The 20977-nt window shown below is 41.1% G+C and overlaps 1 protein-coding gene across 2 annotated transcripts in view; it reads right to left on the bottom strand.

The window, feature by feature from the left end:
* nlgn4xa (neuroligin 4 X-linked a) overlaps positions 1–9235 on the bottom strand; it is a 74613-nt gene extending 65378 nt beyond the window's left edge. Inside the window, exons 1-2 of one of the 2 annotated variants that reach the window (XM_061226486.1) lie at positions 8902–9235; positions 173–942 (exon numbers count right to left, since the gene is read on the bottom strand). In XM_061226486.1, the coding sequence (XP_061082470.1) occupies positions 173–653 (481 nt within the window). In that variant the 5' untranslated portion in view covers positions 654–942; positions 8902–9235. The remainder of the gene's footprint in view (positions 1–172; positions 943–8901) is intronic. The other variant, XM_061226487.1, reaches the window with a different exon arrangement.
* Between the last annotated feature and the right edge of the window lie 11742 nt (positions 9236–20977).

Raw genomic sequence — 20977 nt, 5'->3', positions numbered from 1 at the left:
TCTAAAGAATCCAATTCTGATTTTTTTTTTTTAAATGTAAATGTATTAAATGAACTAAATTTGTATGAAAACTGAATCCGTGGGACTGAGACTCGAACTCATTTGTCTGGCTCAGTGCCCTGCGGTAGAGGAGGGAGAGGCGGAGCATTAGCCGCGGAATCGCTTCACCTACCGTCCTCCGTGGGCACGTAGATGTTTAAGTAAAGGCAGTCTTCATTTTGGTCCTGCACGTAGGTAACCACTGTATCCAAATTGGCGGTGAACCACACGGGCAGCATGTCGTTCAGCAGGTACCTGTCCTCCAGGTACTGGGGACAGACCGCCGCGAACTGTGTGGCGTTCCGGATGCCGGGCCAGGAGGAGGGGGGCTCGGGGGCCTGGAACCTCCGGGAGCCGGTGGGCGGAGCGGCGTAGGGGATCCCCAGGTACTGCTCCACCGGCCCCAGGATCTCGTTGGGCAGGGCCGTTTTTAATCCGCGGATCTTGCCGTAGTTTGTGGTGACGACGGAGTACTGCGGCTGCTGACCGCTGACGGTGACCGCGGTCAGCCACGCCGCGGCGGCGGCCGTCCAGACGAGCAGGTTGGCGTTGAGCATGGCGCAGGCGGGGGCGAACAGGAGCGGCAGCCATGCGGTTCCTCCGGGCCTCGACATGGTCTGCTGCTCGAGGGGTCGCGGTGCGGTCCGGTGCGGTCCGGTGCTGTACGGTCCAGTTCTTCCACAGTCCAACCCTCGGCTTCAGGCTGCTACGCCAGACTGGCAGGTGGAACGGCCCCTGATCAGATTGGCCCTCACAGCATTCCCCATCCCAGGAGGCAGGGCTTGGCTTGTTGGAGGACTTGGTCTCTAGGCAACAGGAGGACAGATAACGTTGTTGTTTTTTTTTGTTTGTTTTCGCTGGTGCTACTGCTTCCCAGAATTGATTTCCGTTCTATTGATCAGCCTGTAGTTAAAAGAAAGCAGACAATCTGAATTAATGACTAACAAGGGCCTGCTGAATGTGTTCTTTCACGTCTTAATATTTGCTTTAAAACAGCAAAGATTAAACCCCAACTCAAACAAGAAAGGTGTAATGCAACAATTTCTGTATCATTTATTATGCTCAAGTGCTGAGTAATAAAAATAATAATAATGGCATAGTCAATAGTGGCAAAATTGCAATTATGCATATGAAATGTTTATTACAGTTCAGTCCTCAGATCCGCATAAAGCACTGCATGCCCACTACTTTATTTAATGAACATAAAGGTACTTATTTTTTTAAGTAACTTGTTTGTGTACTCGTCATTTTATCCGCAAATAATTTATTGATAATAATAGGTGATCACAGTTTTTTTTTTTGTCATTCGTTATAAAGATAGTTATTTTTGTAAATTGTCTCACACTGACACAGATATACATATTAACAATTGTATAGAGCATAGCATTAATTATAAAAGCAATATTGCACAGATACACAGTTTGGCCCTCAGAAGCCCTTCTGGTGATGTGACTGTTCAGAAGGTACAATGGCCTCTCCTGCCATTACGGCTGTAATCTGCCTCTTTTTGACCACGGCGGAAGTCATTCTGTTTGGAACACTTACGGTCGTGAAATTTGTTTGCTGTCAGGTTTTTTAAAAATCCATTATTTCTCTCTATCACACACATCGTTCATGCTTGGCTTTCCTGGATCATTTGCTTGTTTAACATAATCAATATCGGCTTTAATTGAAAAAGACCAAGACCAGGACTGGAAAAAACAACTAAACTATAAAATAATGATTTAAAAAAAACTTTAAAAAAATCTTACACATTCAACTTTACACGTTGGACGTGACACAGCATTTCCAGTGCTGAGACGTCAGCACTCTGGTCTTATTTTACATTCACCTTCAGTTTCAGCTAGATATTTTCGGCAATATTTCAATAAATTTATGGTCACATTTGTCACAACCCTGATATTATAATAATTACAGCACATGGAAATTATAATCTTGCTCCTGGTGCAATATCTTGACTGTGTTTTTCTCATCAGTTTAAACCATCCTGCTAAGATGCTGCCCGCTGTTTCTGATTTGTACCACCAAGGCCTTCCTGTCCAGTGTCCCATAGCCATTATTTACTGGCCTCCTCCCTGCTATAGATTTAACCTCAAACTGGGGGAGGCGTGGTGTGGATAGGGTAGGGTGGGGTTATTATCAGGGTGGGGAGAGGCCGGCCGGGAGATAAGGGAGCCTGCTGTTATACAGCTGTTAGAAAGGATGAATTCTCCCATAACGAAGGGGGGGCCCTGCATTAATCAGGAGGACGGAGTGGCTAGTCATTTCTCTGTGTAAATCATGAGGAATGGGTCAGTGCTCGTTTATTAACGCGCGCCTCCATTAACAGAGCTGTCGCTGAGGATTCTGCAGAGGACGGCTGTTTGGGGCAGCCTCATCCCCAGGTATTGATTTATGAAACTACTGACCCTTTCTACCGCGTCTCATGCCAGGTGCCTACCACACAGCGAGGACATGCTGCGACCCCCGTCTCAGCGACCAGGCCAAAAACACCTCACTGCATATCAGCAGGAATGGCATAATTAACTGGTGTCCATCTATCTCTTATTGTTGTGTCCCTATACTGATTATGTTGTTTCCAGGCAAAGCCTGCAATTCACTACAAAACCAACAAAGTCTACTGAAGGCATCTCACCATCTCACCAACATATGTCATTTTTCAACATGCACATTTGTAGCATACTGCACAAATAGTTTCAGAGGTAATCCAAGACCAAATGTAGCATTGTGCGGGCTGATGTGTGCCTGTATCAGTGTCACATATGCATATTTCCTGGTATACTTGCCAGTCAGTGATAGTGATACAGTGCAAGTGCTGTATGGAGAAATGCCAGAACATTCTCTCTGGCTCATTGGAGCAACATGTGATTCTTTCATAAGGGTATGCATGTGATCCAGTGCTCTCCAGTGCAGTGATATTATAACACTGTCCATACAATATCATCTACCATCACCAGTGGTAATAGGGGACCAGTGAATCATCCCAAAAGTTTGTATCTTTCATCTAACATCCCAATGCTTCAATCATTACCAATAGCATTACAAATATTTGTATAATATTATAATTAGGTTGGTACTCATAAAAATGCATTATAAATCCTGGTTGGAAAGTTACTTTAATGAATAATAAAAAAAACAAATACATTCGGCCAGTACCAGTAACCTACTTTAAAAATATACCAACTTTAATCAATATCATTCTGAAGTCCTGGCCTCTTGTGGCCTATTTATGAAACTGAAGGCCAGAAACCTGTTTGCATGCCATAATGGGAAAACGTTCAGGCTTAAATATCCCGCAGGTAATTTAATTTCCAAGGAAAATACTCTCCTCCCTTGGCTGCCCTGCCTGAACGTAGAGTGGTCAGCAGGATTTCAGGCTCAGTTAGTTAAATCTGAAAAGCCCATTAATTAGTTTTCACACTTTCACGCTAACAGGCCATGGCAGCTTTCACATCTAAGCAAATGCTCCATACGTCAGCAGGCTCCTAGCTTCCCTGAGCCATCCTATTCTGTCCCTTAAAAATCTCAGGAATTGACATATTCATTAATGGCTCAAAATCAGCCGCTGGACGCTTCACAAATCTGGATTTATTTGTTTATTTATTTAGCATTTTTCTGTACCATTTTATTTTATTGAATGGCTTATTTCTAATGTATCCCTGGCTTCAATGAATGTCTTACGCTGCCCACTGTGAGTGAAACTGGATTCAGTCCTGCTGTTTGCTTAAGAATGTTCACGAGGCCCCTGTCCTCCTGATATAAAGTGGCACTTAGCCAGGGCACCCGTTTCATCTTTAGAGATGTGACTATTAACTGCATGACACGTTTAACATTTAACTAGCAATGAATGACACTATTTAATCCGTCACACAGCGATGTTTGTGATGTGAGCACGGCATTGCTCATTCATTCATTCATTCATTATCCTAACCCGCTTATCCTGAACAGGGTCGCAGGGGGGCTGGAGCCTATCCCGGCATGCATTGCTGAGGCTCGGATATGCAGTGGGCTCCATGACTATTGTCCCTCGATAAAAATGAATAAAAAGGCTGTATTTAGAACTGCGACATCACAGATTATAATCTATATGTTATGTTCAAACATGTAGGAAAATTATATACTTTTATTTTTTCAGAATTATTGGCACCCCAGGTTTAATATTTTGTGCATACAATCCTGGCAAAACTGAAGGCCATGAGACTTTTCTGAAAATTAGTGATAAGGAGGGATACATTTGGGGGGATTTTTTTTTTCAACACTCTATGCAGAACTTCAGAATCATTGATAGCCTTGGGTGCAACTGGTTCATGTCTGCAACCAGTTCAGACCACAGATTTTTGATGGGATTTAAGTCTGGAGACTGAGATGGCCATTGCAGAACATGGATGTTGTTGTCACGTAACTATTTGTGCGCGCAGGTTGACGTAGGTCTAGAGTCATAGTCCTGCATGACAATCTACTTACGACCAAGTCTCAGCTTCCTAGCAGAGACGACCACATTTCTACCAAAATGTCCAGGTACTCTGATCTTAAATGGTGCCCCTGGACCATTGGCAGCAAAACATCTCCAAAGCATCAATGACCCACCTCCATATTTGACAGTAGGTACGAGATGCTTCTCCTTGTATGCATTCCTCTTTTTCCACCAAACATGCCATTGGTGAGTATGGGCAAAACATAACATTTTGGTCTCATTTGACCATAGCACTCTCTGACAGTCATAATTCCAATGACATTTCGCAAGTCCAGAGACTTGGTTTTGTTTATTGTGATCAGTAAGGGCTTTCTTTGTGCCACCCTCCCAAAGAGTTTGTTGGTATGGGGGTGCAATTCTTCTTTTTGAGACTTGGGGACCCCAAGATGCAATCAATCTCTGCAATTCTTAAACTGTGATCCATTGGTTCTTTATGGACTCCCTCACCATCTTCCTCACTGTCCGTGGACAGAAAATATATAGTTTTCCCATATGTTTGAACATAACATACATATTATTATCTGTGTTTTTTATTATATGCAGCCTTTTTTCTTCATTTATTATCAAGGGTGCCGATAATTCTGGAGCCCACTGTATGTGGAAAACTGGGGAACTCATCCGTTAGATATGCAGAGCCCCAATAACTCCACAGAGACAGGAAGAGGGGAGGACCAAAGCCAAATACAAGGAGGGAGAGGATGATGCAGGGAAGGAGAGAAACTGATGAGAGAAAGAAAGAAGAAATGATAAAGAAAGGAGGAAAGGGTCACAGGAAAGGAGGGATGAAGGGAGAAAAGAAAGCAGAGAAAAGATGGAGGGAGAGGTAACAGTGCCGTTCTGCAGAATAAATATCTGCCATGTAAGATTGCAGACGATAATTAATGTGCATTTCAATGAAGGTGGGATTGGCAATTTGCATATTAATTAGCATAAGAAGATCTGGTTCAGGGAGCGCTCATCACTGTGCGCCAAATACCAAACCACCCAGGTGAAGGTGCCCATAAACAAGAAAACGAATTAAAGCACTGACGTGAACTTCACGTGGTCTGTGGCTTCGTCCTGTGAGAGGTGACTAAAACTCCCAGGCTGATGATTTTCCCTATATGACAATACTGTTTCCTGTTCCAAGTAAGCCCTTGTGAATGTGCACCCAGTCGTGTGAAAGCGGCAGTGGGGTTGCTAATCGAAGGTGACAGTATCGAGCACCCCCAGCAGGTATGTGAGCCAGGCAGCTTGGAGCATGACTGCTACACACAGACTGCTTGGGTGCCTGTCTATCGCTGCTATCTGAACAGAAAGAAGGATATTGATCCAATACCCAGCAGGCAATTATTTGTGCTTTAATCTCAGCCATATTTATGAAGACCTTCTGGCCTTTTATGGGCGTTTAAGCGGGCCTCTATTTCAGTCGTATTATTACTGTGATCAAGACATTATTCGTAATGACCTAATGGCAATGATAGATTGGGAAATTAGGAAAGGATATTACAAAGGGGCATCACCTACTGCACATAGTAAAACCATATCAAGGAATGCAGTGATCTTCCCATAAATTGCACTCCAGTATTACTAAGTGATTCTGCCAAATTATCTGTAATTTTCATCAAGGAATTTAGCCATTTTTACATTTTATTTCAGTTCAAACTGAAAATAGTGGACAAATGTCTTTCACTTCCACATAATCACCCTCAATGCTTTATTTATTTTAAATTATGTAACATCAAACATCTAACTATATATTCGGTGAACCCTTATTACACAGATTACTTCCAGAGGGTATCAAGATTTCTGCGCGGTGAGATCATGCATTAAAAAATATAGACTTTTTGAGGAGGCCACAAATCGTTTTGACTGGAGCCACACTGATGATGTAATATAATTGGAAGATCATAAACCTTTTGACAATGTAGCCAACATCATGAGCTATACATTTTCAGAGTGGGTTTCAATTTGGCCACAAGGCAGAATCCAAAGATTAGCAATCGGATGTATCACATGCAAAGTGCAGTCAAATATGGGGTCCCCCAAGGATCAGTGTTGGCACCTCTGCTTTTCCTTTGTACACTAATGACCCAGATAAGGGTATTAGGAACAAGATTTTTAGATAAATTCAAATAAAATCCAGAATTTGGCAGTCGCTCAACAAATTATATTTAAAATGGCTGCATGAAAGGATTAAAGCATAATTTAAGACTACATGTTTTTGGTAGAAGTTAGAGTATAAAGATTAACTCAAGTCTAGGCGGATGTAGAAATTATGCTGTGGCAGTAAATATTACTAGATTGTACAGTAAAATGTACTGAGCATCAATAAAAAGCTACATTACTACATTTTCGAAAGGAAATAATGAATTTGGATTCCAAAAGATAAACTAGGAGAAGAGGACATTTTTATAAAAGTAAGTTTTGCGCTGGAATGAGGAACTATAATTTATGATAAGCCTATCATTGTTGTGATGCAAAATAATACATAAAATATTTTTAAGTTTAGACCCAAACTGTCATTGTATACTATGTCTATTTTAACTCCAAAATGTTCATAACTGGCACAAGTTTAAATGTGATTCCTTAAAGTTTCTGTTTCCTGCAGTAAATGGTAGCTGTTACTTTAACACTTAATGGCCCTGTATGTGACACCAGGGCTTGTTCAGGGTATTTCAGCTGAAAAAAGTTTCAGGTCTGCAAGCGATTCAGCTCTTATCAATTTGTTCTCTGTATTGCTAGTCAGATACAAACAATCCAATCTCATGAATTATGCTTTTGTTGCACTTATTTTTATGTGTATATGTAGCCTACACAATACATTTGTTGGTCTTACTAGCATAACCATTTCACTTTAAAGTGTGGCACCTTATCAGAATTGACTCATTGAATACCATTATAAAAACATTATACAAACATTTCCAGAAAATTGTAGTAGTACCTTCTAGCTGCATTGCATGAGTGGGCGTGATTGGGCAGGGGATGCAGTAGAGGGCGGCTGTCACTTACTCAGAAAGAACAGATCAATTACATACAGCCTGCAAGGGCAGCAGCGTGCCATCTTACAAACATGGAGGTGGCAAAATGATAATTTTGACAGGGCTCACAAGTTATTATTAAAAATTAGCTCAATTTTTTTAAGGCGTATCTAATATACGAGCGCTCTAACATAGTCCCATGGGCAGATTTAAGGGCCAGGTGAATTTTCCAGATCCATGTAACGTATTTTAACCGCTTCAAATCTCCCAAAGCCCTCGAATATAATAGCTGTCCACACTACCACCTTGTGGCTCCCTGTTGAAGTCGCTAGAGCTGAATGAACAGTAAGTGACTTTGTCTTGATTGCAAGGTATAACCAAATCTAAAATGTACAACGAAGAGAAACTGCAGGGTGCACTCGCCATACCGCACAGAAAGGATGTACTGGTAGAAAGAGTATATAATTGTGCGATTCAACAACCTTGGCCCAGACCACCCAGGCCCCCGCCTTCTCATAAAAATCAACTGTGATTTCCATTTTTGTGTTTGTTACTGTTGTTGCTTTAATCTCTCAGCGAACGGACCAATGTTCAGCGTGAGCAGAATTATTTCGCAAATATTTTGCCCTTGTAGCCTGCGCTTGAATTTCTTCCTAATGTTGTAACCCTGCGCTCTCGATAGTAGCGAAATTAGTCTGTATGTGTCAGCAATACAAGAACTAGCAATGTAGCATATTATTATTATTATTATTATTATTATTATTATTATTATTATTAGTATTAGTATTATTATTTACAATTCACCATAACAGGTTAGGATCGAAACAAAAAAAGTTCGCAGCGAATATTAGGTTTCGTATTACGATGTTAATTAGTTAATACATTTTTTTTAAATCTGCCCTGAGAATAATATGCACCGCTTTTGACTGACTAAACTGTTCAATGAGATCACACGCTGCATATTCAATTGCTATGCCTCATTACAATATATGATGTGTCTGAGAATTAAATCCACCTGGCAAATACATTCTTATACAGGAATCCTGGTCGTATGTAGAATAATAATGAATTCAACTCTTTTCTGTGAATTTCTATGGGACAGAAATCGTGCGCAGTCTATTCGAGAAACGTGACAAAACGTCTGTAATCGGGGAGCTATGTTTAACTAACACATTTGTCTTTTTTCCAATATGTTCACTTGTAATAATCAGTGATTCCCAAAACAGGTTGCACGTACTCTATCGTGATACGGCGGAATGTATCCCGAGGGAGAAGAAATATTCACCGCAAAATGCCTGCACCGCATGTCTACGCAAAGCAATACTCGGTAAAAAGACGCCACGAAACAAACAAACATGCAGGCATTCCATCCGCACACTGTCAACGCAAATTATTATTTCCAAGTCAAAATGAAAACACTTCGCTTACCTTCCCCCTATCTGCACCATCAGGGTCGTTTTCCGTAGTCCGGACTTTAAGGGATGAAAATATCTATCGCAAAGAAAATCTGGGGAAAAGTCTTGCTCTTTAAAAATCCAAATGCAAATTTCACAGTCCAAATGAATGTATTTACACCTCCGATATTGTTCTGAAAAGGAAAAGCTGTTTTTCGGCAGCGAATGACCTACATACATTAAGGGAATTCGTTAGATTCACTGCAGTGAAATTGTAAATTGTATGGAATCTGATTACCTTCATAGAGAGAGAAAGGAAGGCAGAGAGGACCGCAAAAGGAGATTAAGGAGCGAAAGACCAAGCAAGCTGTAGCACTCTCTCTCTCTCTCTCTCTCTCTCTCTCTCGCTCTCTCTCCCGCTCCCTCACTCTGTCGCTCTATCTTTCCTCAGTTGCTATTGGACTAGACTGAATGAAATTTACAAAGCCCACAGCCAATGGCTTGCTGCTTACTCTTTATCGTTGTTAAACAGCGGCGTGCAGGCCAGTTTCAGCGTCAGAGGCTTTCCCATAGGTATGCATGGAGCACGCTCGTCCCCTGACGCAGTAGCCTTTCACATTTTGATTTGTGTTTATTATAGGGTATATGTTTATATATCGATTAATTAATTCTGACTGAAGTTTCTTTGGCGCCTGCAGGTATGTGGGCCACGCGTGTCTGCGTTTGCTAGCAATAAGTTGGCACCGTGCAATACTGAGAAAATAAAAAATTCAGGTACAGTTGCCTGCTGTCTTGTAGTTTATGCTTAGTTTATATTACAATATGCACACAACTACGGCAGATTGTCGCTCGAAAATAGTTGTTTCTGCTTTGCACGTTTTTATTTTATTGGTTTGTGGTTTCACTCTTTGACACATTTCGACTTTTTATCCTATAATTACAACCATGTTATGATTTCTTAATTATTTCAAAATGGAAGGTTTTGTTATATAGGTTTGCAAGTATGTAGACTGCCAACTCGATACTACCTAAAGTGTAATTTGTTTCAATGCATAGTTTCGTGGAAACCCACATGTATTAGACGTGAGTTCAGATGTTAACTTCAGTAGAACCTCCAAAATAGAGGCCATCTAATTATTTTTTTAATTAATTAGATTTTTTAACCAAAAAAATACTTTAGACATTTGATATTTACCCCTAAATTTTGTTCAAAGATTTCAAAACAAATCATCCCAAGAATACCAGACTTTGGCTATGGATTTTCAATGGAGGCATGGCTGTAATGTGTGTGCATGTGCTGTAATGTGTGTGTGTGTGTGTGTGTATGCGTGTGTGTGTGCGAGAAAAAGAGCCGAAGAGCCAAACTCTTGTCCAGTTGGGAAACCAATACCGTTTCTTCCCCAGCTGAGTGACCGTAGGAGTATAATCAGTGGTCCTGTGTATTTCTGCCATGCTGGTGAATGGTATTGAAAGAGCTGGTATTTAGTACTTAAATAATCTGTTTCAATAAAGCTGGGATAACCTGCAGAGGAACTGTTTTAGTGTAGTTTAAATACCATAAACATCAGGAATTAATCCAAGTGGACCCAATCTTGTGAATCGGAGATTCAGCTCCTGAGTGGCGCTGAGTGAAGGTGGGAGTGGCTCAGAGTGAAACATAATTTTCTATTGCCGCAGCCAGTGATGGAGGGTTGTGCTTGGCAGTGAATTCCTGCCTCAGCGCGAAAGCGTCTCACTGACACTAAGGCTACGTCGCTAAGCATACCTACAAAAGTCTTGCCAAGAAAGGTGTGCTCCCTTGAAAATTGAAGGTTAAATGACAGGCGTTGAAATGGATACTGAAACTCCTGAACGAAGCTAAGTGTGTTGTGTATTCCACCGGCTGGCGTGTGTTGACAGCTCAAACCTGTTGATTCCAACAGAGTAAAGATTTCTGAGCCATCCCGGCTGTGAAACTTGAGCCTATGGAAGTGTCACTTTGTTAGACAAAGAAGAGGCATGGGCCATCTGTCTGTTTTATTCTGCTGAAAGTAATCATTTTGTTTCTAAAGACTGTACTCAAGACAACACGCAGCCTCCCCAGCCTGTATCCCTGTCTACTGTAAGGGATATAGAATACTGAACCCCGCAAGTGCACCATGCCACTCTCCATCAAACGTCTATTCCTTTGGGAAATGGGTAATTTCTTTATCTCAAGCAGTCATTCATTCTAAGATCAATGCTGTATGAAACTTTATTCCTGACATATTTAGTCATATTGCATGAAGGCAGTGCTTGACATTTTCATTTTTTGACAGCTTAAGCAAAAAAAGTTTAGCCTGATCATTTAATGCTATGCAAGGTTGATAAAAGTATAATGACTGATTGCAACAATATAACTGCCTTTTAATGCAATAATTCCTTTCACTGCAATACTGTAATTGTTGTTTTTGAGTAACACTCTTTTCCTAAGCACGGATAATGATGGATTACATTTAACCACTTGTTTTGATCATTTCTTGTGCTTTCGATTCAGCATGTGTTTCTTTTCCTTCAGGGACTTGACATGTGTGTCCCCTCTCCCGTGTGAGTCCTTGACTGTGCCCTTGGCCCAGTGCTGTAACTACATTACACTGCTGCCTATTTATGTTGCTCTACAGCTGAAATGTGCCATTTTAATTCTGTTTGATCATGCTCCCTATTCACCCCTGGGGTTTCAACCACTGAGGGTGATCTTTATGCTGTCTGAGATCACATTAATACACCACCGTAGAAAATAAAACAAGAAATAGACTTCCATAGGACCTTACTCCTTATGCCCTCTCACCCCCCCCCCCCCTCTCTCTCTCTCTCTCATTCTCTATCTCGCTCTCTCGTTTTCTTTCACGCTTGCCCAGTATAACAACGATTGAGCTATTGTGTACTGGACTATATTTCTACATTTATTGATTCATATTACATATTACTTATTCATTTCAGGTGTATGTTAGCTTAGTGTTGGTATTAAAGAAACTAAAAGTATACTGCTGTTAAAGTTGCCGCAAATGACCAATTCAAGGTCTGAACCTTCTAAGCTGAGAGTGTGCGTTCTTAATATGGCATCCTGCAGCCCCATGTTGGCTATGGACTGCATTGAACATTTGAAATAAAACATTTGCATATCTATAACTGACTATGACTCCAATCCCAATAAATATTCATATTTATATATGAAGCTGTTAAATATTAGCAGTCAGTGAATTCTAATTTGTCAACACTTTCTTTGCTGAAGCTATTTTAAACAAATTGTTTTGTTTTAATGGTCCAACCTGAGGAAATGGAAACTGTGTTAAATTGTCAATTCAAATGGCATGTTCGACACAGAGGATAAGCGGGTTCAGATAATGGATGGATGGATGGATGTTTGACACAGAGGTGAAACAAAATCATCTAACATACATTAGAGATTACTTTTAGGGACCACACATTAAATATCCCAAACCCTTAACCAAAAGTATTTAAATATTATTTCAGATGTTTAAGTATCTATATTATATCCTACCAGCATCAAAGTGAAATGTGTTTGACACATGCTCCATGCATAGCCCATGCACAATTTCACACAAGGTCCAACATGTTATACAAAGCAATAATTCATATAACTGCATAATCATTAGTTATGGATGCCATTCTTTTGTTGTGTGGGCAGTATTAGTGAACACAAATATGTTAATTCCCATATGAATATTCATGGTTAAATTGTGGTGTAGACTCCGATTGTGAATAGTCTGTTGTGTTGCACAGTAGGGAAGAGAGCTGGGTAAACAGGCTTTAATAAAAGCAGGTGTGCACAGTATTAAGTCACTCATTAAGTGTTAAGCGACTCCTTGCTTCCTCTTAGAGCTAAGCGGCAGCAGTGGGACGTGGGGAGAGATAGACACTAGCGGGGGAATCGAGAGAGCAATAAAAACGCGTTTCCGGGGGAAACTTTCAGGCCAAAATAAGGCAGTGTTCTGTTACAGGGTTGAACTGACAGCGGGGTTTGCCATGGGTTTATGTTAAGCTCACCGCCTCCACCTCTTCAAAAGCCCAGCGCTCTCTCCTGTCAGTATTTTTATCTAGCATCTAATCCCCTGTGTAAACAGTTCCTATCCCACCCTCTGGACACAGGGTAGGAGCCTGCACTGCACATTTCACAAAAGAGTTCCTGCCATCTTACAGTAAAACTTTAAACAAGTTCTAACCCTCTATTAGTCAGTAGGTTATAGACTGTGGATCAAATTAATGTCACCCGTACTGTATATCTACATGTATACCCCGTTCCTATTTCAAAAATATTGCACTTCTGAAAAACTGCTGTTGTCACATTACCGCTTGCAGGCAACATGCGACGTGACTGAAGAGGTGCTGTGTGCAACTGAGATTAATCCGGTGGCAATGATTTCGGTTGTATTATTACTACAGACAATCGGAAAATATGGTCTGAGAGGGTACGTTATTTTCCCAGAAGCATGGTGTTTAAACGATTAAGCAGTAATTTAAAAATAATAATAATATTTAGATAGATAATCATTATATCGGCACGCTAATATCAGAATTCAGTCAAAGTATAAACACACTAAAAAAATGACTCATCGAAAACATGACCCCAGGGCTGAGAGGGTAATTATACTTTATCGCATTTGTCACAGGCTAATTAGAAAGACCCATATGGAATGCACACACATTCATTCTCAGCCCTTGTCTGATTTAATTACTTATTTTTTGTCATGTTTGAGTACCAGCTGAAACGAAACGTGGATTTAAGATATTCTGCAGTGTCCTGTAGACAGTGACTGCAGGCTGCACTGTACACCATTCAGTAAACAGATCAACTGCTCCATCTGCAATAGTATATAATGGGCTTATGGACGCACACACTCTGAAATTTAACACAGAGGTTAATATACTAAAAAGTGTAAAATTCTTTGGGTTAGCATTCATAACAATGTGCTTGACATCACATAAAAGGCCGGCTGTTTATGAATGAATGGTGGCATTTCAATAGATGCCTGTTTGCAAATGAATAAATGTTTGTCGATGAGGGCAAGTCCGAGGACAACCGGGGGCCTCTGGGGCTGAGATAAGCAAACAGAAGAGCTTTTTTACCCTCGTACAACCGAAAGGAATTTGACTGTGCTTGACCGAACTCTGTAGTGCTTAATAATTGGATAATGCTGGATAATTTGATAGTGAGTTGACACATAATTGCTCACAAAAACTTTGTGAAGAGAAAAAAAAAAACTAGCACTCGCATTGATGTGAAAGGACATGTGTTCGTTCAATCTATGCCGGAGGGGAAATGCATCTTTACGGATTTAAGTTACCGTGCCTGTCTCTACCCTAGACTATCTTTCCCTGAGGAGATCCCTCCTGCTGTTCCACCTCAGCTGCTAATTGCCTAATGGAAACTGTTATACAATTAATTCAACCAATTATACACCTATATCACAGTCACTGCCTGGGTAGGATTCTAGCGAGCCTGCATACCTAGAATGTGAAATTTGGGGAGATTCCTTGCTCTGCACTGGGGTCTATCTGAAACTGCAATGGGTAATTCAATGGACGTGACCTGAAGTGCTGATTAGCGATTTATTCCCTGTTCACACTAATGCTAAATATGAGTGTGAGATCACTTTTCAGTGCTTAGCCCAGTTCACATTCAGTATCATTGTGCAAGGGAGTGTAACTACAGTAATTAGTCTAGTTTAGAATCATGTTGTGAAACCACTTGCTTGGTCCAGTTAATATGCAAATGAGTATGATGGTGTGTGTATGAACGGCAACCGCACATCTAGCAGCTGATCATATCAAACACCCAGTCAGTGCGATAATCTTAGCAGTACGATAAACCCAAATGTTTATGTTACATAAAGCCATTGGTTGTGGTGACTAGACAGATAATTATACAGAATGTTCGATTTTTCATATGTCAATAAAGTATGCCTCAGTTTTCTCCGTCCCTCTGATGGAAGGTTACTGGATTAAGCAGGTTTTTTTATTATCTTTTTTTTTTTTTTATGTAAGTCTATTAACAGACTTGGAACAGTTTAGCATAGACAAAATTAAGGCAAACGCCATACCAACATTCATGTCTCCCATGAGGCTAACATAGATCAAAGACAAAAATAGTAACGTACATGTTTTACATGTGGGCCTGGTTATAGTACATGCTTACATTTATATCAAAGGGGAAAATCTTGCAGAAAGGTATAATTAATATGCGTGCCAACGGCAGAAGAGATTTAAATGAATTGCATAAAAAGACTGGGAAGGGAAGCTGTTTTTTTATTTGTAAGAAAATGGAAGATACATTACAAGCTTGAATGACAGTGAACAGTATACATTTTATCACACAACTTTTATGAGCTGACTTCCTGCTGCCTGTACAGTACATTGTTTAAAAAGCTGATTTAGTGGACATGTTTAATATCTGGATTCCAGCCCATTACTGACTAGTGAATGGATTATAAAACACAGACTGTAACACGTGGAATAATTACTGCGTTTCATATGGTATGTGTGTGTCTGTGTAACACATTAATAAGCAGGGAAAACATTTGGATGGTTATATAAGAGGAAACCATGGGGAATTCCTCACTCCCATCAGCTCATAAAAATAAATCTCCCACTAAGACAATTATGCACTATTAATGAGACAATTTCAAAATTAATTAAATTTGTGGCTTAAAAAAACAAAAACATTTGGGCTTACATTTTCAAAGAAATTTTTAATAGTGGAGTTGCTTGTAACATGTTCTATTTTGGTCCCAACTGCACAAATCACATGATTATGTACATAATCTGGATGGCTCATCCTGTTTAAGGAGCCAATATGTAAGCCAATCAAATAATCACTGAGCCAAAGTATCAGCCAGTCACAGTACCTGTGTGTTACCTCACTGAATTTAACTGAAGATTAACATATTCATACTTATGGTGAGGGAAATCATATTCCACTCAGTGATCGACCATAGAGACAGCGCAGTGAATGCACTGTACATGGGGGTACATGTGGCTGAGACCCTGTCCAGTCCATATTAGATGGACAGGAAGACCAGCAATTGCACACACATGTTGGCCTTGATTTAGTCAACCGATAATGGCCTGTGTTCAAACATAATTTATCTTCACCTTTCCCTGGATTCACCTCGCATTTGCCGGTTACTGTATGTTGACTACTGTAAGTGTTACTGTTACTGTAAGTACTGTTAGGTCTCTTCTTCACAGACGTAGTTGAGCAAGTTTGTTCATTTTACTAAACTATGTTTATGAAGAAAAGAAAACAATGCATATATTTTAGTCATTGAAGGCCAAATGCTAATTGAATCCTGGCCACTGTCATTTGCTGGAACATTCACATTTGCATGTGAAATGTGGCCTTTTGTTGTCACATATTGTACACAGTAAATGTGAGGGCATTATTTAAAATATATGAGAGAGAGAGTGTATGTGATGGGGGAAAGAGAGAGAGAGAGAGAGAGAGAGAGAGAGAGAGAGAGAGAGAATTAGCTTCAAGTTATGCTCTCAGTTATCTCAGTTATGCTCTCATTATATGAGTTGTATGAAAGATGGCTTGCCATCAAGGCAGGTGCTGCTAGATTTCTTGTAACTGACACGCTATTGCGTCCACACAAATTACAGGACAAAACACTCACATTTACTTCCAAAAACACTCTGGGAGTCTGCCATAGAAACATTGTGTTAATTGCAATCATAGCAGAATGTGGTCTGGGAAATGCAGTGTATGAACAGTCACACAGTGACAGTGAAGTGGAGAATTTGAGTCTCTACTTGACACTGCTTGATTCCTACTCCATTCTCAAGCAGTCTATTCAATGTTTTTACTGGACAATAACCAACTCCACACCAGACACATACAGGGGACAAGACACATCTGGCACGTGGTTTTTCCCTGTAGTACTGCAGGCCTGGGTGTAAAATAGTCACAGGCTTGTAGTGAATGCACATCAATGCCAGTGCTTCTTGTTAAAATAACAATAAACAATATTCCAGAGGATTCAAGGCCAATCAATGTGTAATTTAGCTGCTGTCATTTCTGGCGGCTGACCACTGTGAAATAAATCACTATAAATGCCCCTCAGGTATAAGGGTTATTTCTGAGACTCTGTCACTGCAAATACCCAGCAACCTTTCCAAGGCTTTGGAGATTAAGTTTTTATGTTCCTTGAAATCACCTTAAAAAAAATTAAAGAGGTAGATGAAACTTGACCGAACCTGCTCTGACAGGGGGGACATGGTAGATGTTGATTGTTTGGAGCGTCCGTGTCACAATGAGAGAGCCTTGGAGGGGCCTTCGTGTGTCTTAAGACCGCTTTGCAAGCACCACCACCCGCTCCCGACCCCTCACACACGCCCACCCAAACCCCCAAAGCCCAATTTTCTGTGCTCTGCAGACAGGTAACATTGTGTCAGGGTTGTGGAAACATCAATGCTGTCTGGGCTACAGTGGGCAACTGCCAAGTCAGGAGAAAATATGGAGGACAGTGGCATTATTTAATAGTCAACATCAGAGTGGGACAAGCATGCTGAGCTCGTGTGCATGGTGCTGGCTGTGACAGTTTAATAAAAAACCCATCTGAAGGTAGTGCTTTCTTCTGTCTTTGCACAGAGGAACATCCCACTCCTAAACAACTCAACAGTCCCTGGGGACTGTTCACTTCTTACCCTTATGCACAGTATCAGTATATTGCTGGTTGTTTTTGCTACATAGATTGCAGTTTTATTTAATCTGTAGGTGCAGGCAGTTGAATAATGATTCATGCTCTCCGCTCTATCTTCCTTTGCACATCAGGATGCGATTGTAATAAACCCAGTCTGGCCTCAACCGCTTTGATTTGGGAGGTGTTTATCTTCTGTTGTGTGTGGGCTTTTACAGTAGTTCACACAATCAACCCACACACCAGTTAACACTAACCGCCAGAGTAGAAGGCTTGCGTCTGGTATTTCAACGTCCAGGACAATCATCCAAGTGCCTTTAAACTGTCCCTTTCAAAATTCTGTCCATTCCGATTCTGAAAATTGTATGTGTATCTGCATCGTAAACGGTTAAGATCTTGTCAATGAAATCATTCTGCTACTCTCCAAAACCTGAGTAATCAGAAAAAGGCTCAGGAAAAAAAGGCCACAGTTCTTCAGACTGAACACACCTGGCAAGGTAGCCTACATATTGGGCTTGCTAACTTATAGGATTCAGTGGATCGCCCTTTAAAGCCTTTCAATTTGCCAACAATCACAATGACAGACTCACTCTTTCAGTGAACATTTACTTGTAGTTGAAGTAGCTGAAAAATTGCCTGACCAGCTAGAGGTATATTACTAAATAAATACACTTTAGAATGCTGTGTGTTGTTTTGTTAACTTAAAGGTACAATTTTTGTAAATCCCTTCCTACAAAACATTGTACAGCTGTACAATAATTCAAGCTCATTGGTTGAAAGGTTCTAAATGCCACAGCCAATGGTGTTTCAATGTCAGCATGTTCACAGAGAAGAGGTGGGATAAGCAGTGTCGTGGTTTTAGTGCGTTTGTTGCTGCAATTCCTCTCTTGACCATTAGAAGTCCGAAATTACCTATTGTACCTTTAAGGCTCCAAAATTAGACTATATAGCCAGCTACAAGTCTAGGCTGCTATGTGAGTGCTTAAACGGAAACAATACATTTGGTGTACTGCTCTAAAGCCTTAGTAGGCTATTGGAAGAGAGAAGGACCAGACTGTCTTCTACTTGGTCCAAGTAGCTGACATTTTCACTGGGCCAGCTGTAAAAATAAATACAACCATTTTCAAGGGAGATTACAAAAAAACTCTAAGTTGCCCTTCTTTTTTCAATGAGCCTTTATATTTTTTAAAATAAGACATTTCTGCCGTATTGGACTGGAATTTATTTTTCAAGATAATTGCCTAAGTTGTTTCCATTAGGACAGGGGTGTCAAACTCCAGTCCTGGAGGGCCGCAGTGTCTGCTGGTTTTACAGACACTGGAGAGATACATTTCAAAGTGGCTGAAGACTCCACACACCTTGTTCTCCAGCCTTAATTGGCTGCTGATTGAAAGTTAACCAAAAATACCAGCAGACACTGCGGCCCTCCAGGACTGGAGTTCGACACCCCTGCATTAGGAGGAATCCGGTGGTCTCATGGCTGCTTCCTGTCATTGGCTCAGCCATGGGAAAGCACCTGTCCTGTCCAGGACCCTCTCCTCAGCCGCTTCATGGTGCAGGAAGCCTGGCCTTCTGAAGCAGCGGCCCTGGCATGCGGATCGGCGCAGATGGTTCTGCTTCGGCCTCGGGCCAGCGGTCACAGCCAGGCCGCGCACGGGCAGTGCCACTCCGGTGTGTCTTTATGGAAGCTCAGATAGCATGTGCTACGCCCCCCAATCCTGCCACAGCGAACACGGAGTGGTGTTCAAACTCCTCCAGTCTCAGATAGCATGTGCTATGCACCCTGTTCCTGCCACACCAGACACGGCGTGGTGTTCAAACTCCTCCTGTCTCAGACAGCATGTGATACACACCCTGATCCTGCCACAGCAAACATGGAGTGCTGTTCAAACTCCTCCTGTCTCAGATAGCATGTGCTACACAACCTGATCCTGCCACAGCGAACACGGAGTGGTGTTCAAACTCCTCCTGTCTCAGACAGCATGTGCTGCGCACCCTGACCCTGCCACACTGAATATGGAGTGGTGTTCAAAGTCCTCTCATCTCTAACCGAGAAAGCCACATGCAGAAGCCTAACAGTCAGTTGCTGCGATTTCTGCCAGCCATGTTGAGGTAGATGGTCACTATTAGGTGGGGGTTTAATCTCCTCTGTAGCCGGTAGTTTTGTAAGAAATGTACACCACCTGCTTGCACAGCAAAGGCACTTTAAGTTCTGTTTGGCAACATGGACGTGATATGAAAGACAAAATAAATAGGTGGCAGGGATGGGACTCTGCAGAAACACAGTAGACAGGACAGGTGGTGGAGGCAGTCCCAGATGTACAATATTTCAAAGCTCTGGCCTTCCTCCCCCGTCCTGCTGTTAACATTGTTTCCAGAATCCGCCCAGGCCACGGTGAACGAGGAACATCCAGGTCTGCGTGAAGCTCCTTTGGCCACTCTGAGGTCACAGGATCCAGCCTCTCTACTGCTGCATGTAATGTGCGATAGGTGCACACAGCACTGCATTGCATATATAACACTGGGCTGTTCAATGGTAATACTACCATAGTTAAAATGAGTCCCTCTATAAAGAGAAGCAGATTCTTTTGACAGTGGTTGAAATTATATATACGACACATAATAACATAACACCTGGTATGAAGTGTCATGTCAATTCGTAAATGACACGGTGTTGTGACACAATCTGCAGCTAAAACCTACTTTTTATTTAAATCTGTTTGAATTACCTTGAATGACGCAGTTATGTTTGTACATACAGTATATCCTTCCTAAGGGGTCAATTACACCAAATGGTTTATCGGCTTGAAACGTCAAACCCATGGAAATAATTCTAAAAAAAGGCGCCCCCTAATACCTTATACCTTAATGCTTTTTTTTATTTTTTTATATTGAATCGTTAAGCCTTATTTCTGTTTTATTTTTTATGCCCAGGTTCTTGTGCTTAAGGGCAATAAAAGTTTTGTTCATTATAAAAACGTTTGGACCGATGGGAATGTGCTGAGTTTCTTCAGGTGTGACTCATCAGCCTCAACAAAATGACAAGGTCTGGTGAGATAAAGAAAATAATATGGCTGTATAACCATTTTACAGTGCACATGCGGTCCCTACTGGACGGATATAAACTCCATTACTGTAAAATTAAAGGTAGAATAGGTAAGATTTTTGTGTTAAAACATTGTTACAAGGCCATTGTAAATCCCTTCCTATCATTTAAAAAGGCTCACTGACATATTGACTCACCCTCTGCCTGTGTTTATAACTGTGCAATAATTCAAGCTCATTTGTTGAAAATTGGTTATAATTGCCACAGCCAATGGCGTTTCAATGTCAGCACGTTCACAGAGAAGGGGTGGGTTAAACAATGGTTTGAACGTGTTTGTTGCTGCAATTCCTCAATTATCACTTATGATATACACAAATTGTTAATCA

Source organism: Conger conger, chromosome 17 (assembly GCF_963514075.1).
Source record: "Conger conger chromosome 17, fConCon1.1, whole genome shotgun sequence".
Classification (NCBI taxonomy): domain Eukaryota; kingdom Metazoa; phylum Chordata; class Actinopteri; order Anguilliformes; family Congridae; genus Conger; species Conger conger.
The sequence above is the reverse complement of the archived record's forward strand: the minus strand, read 5'-3'. Positions and strand labels throughout refer to the sequence as shown.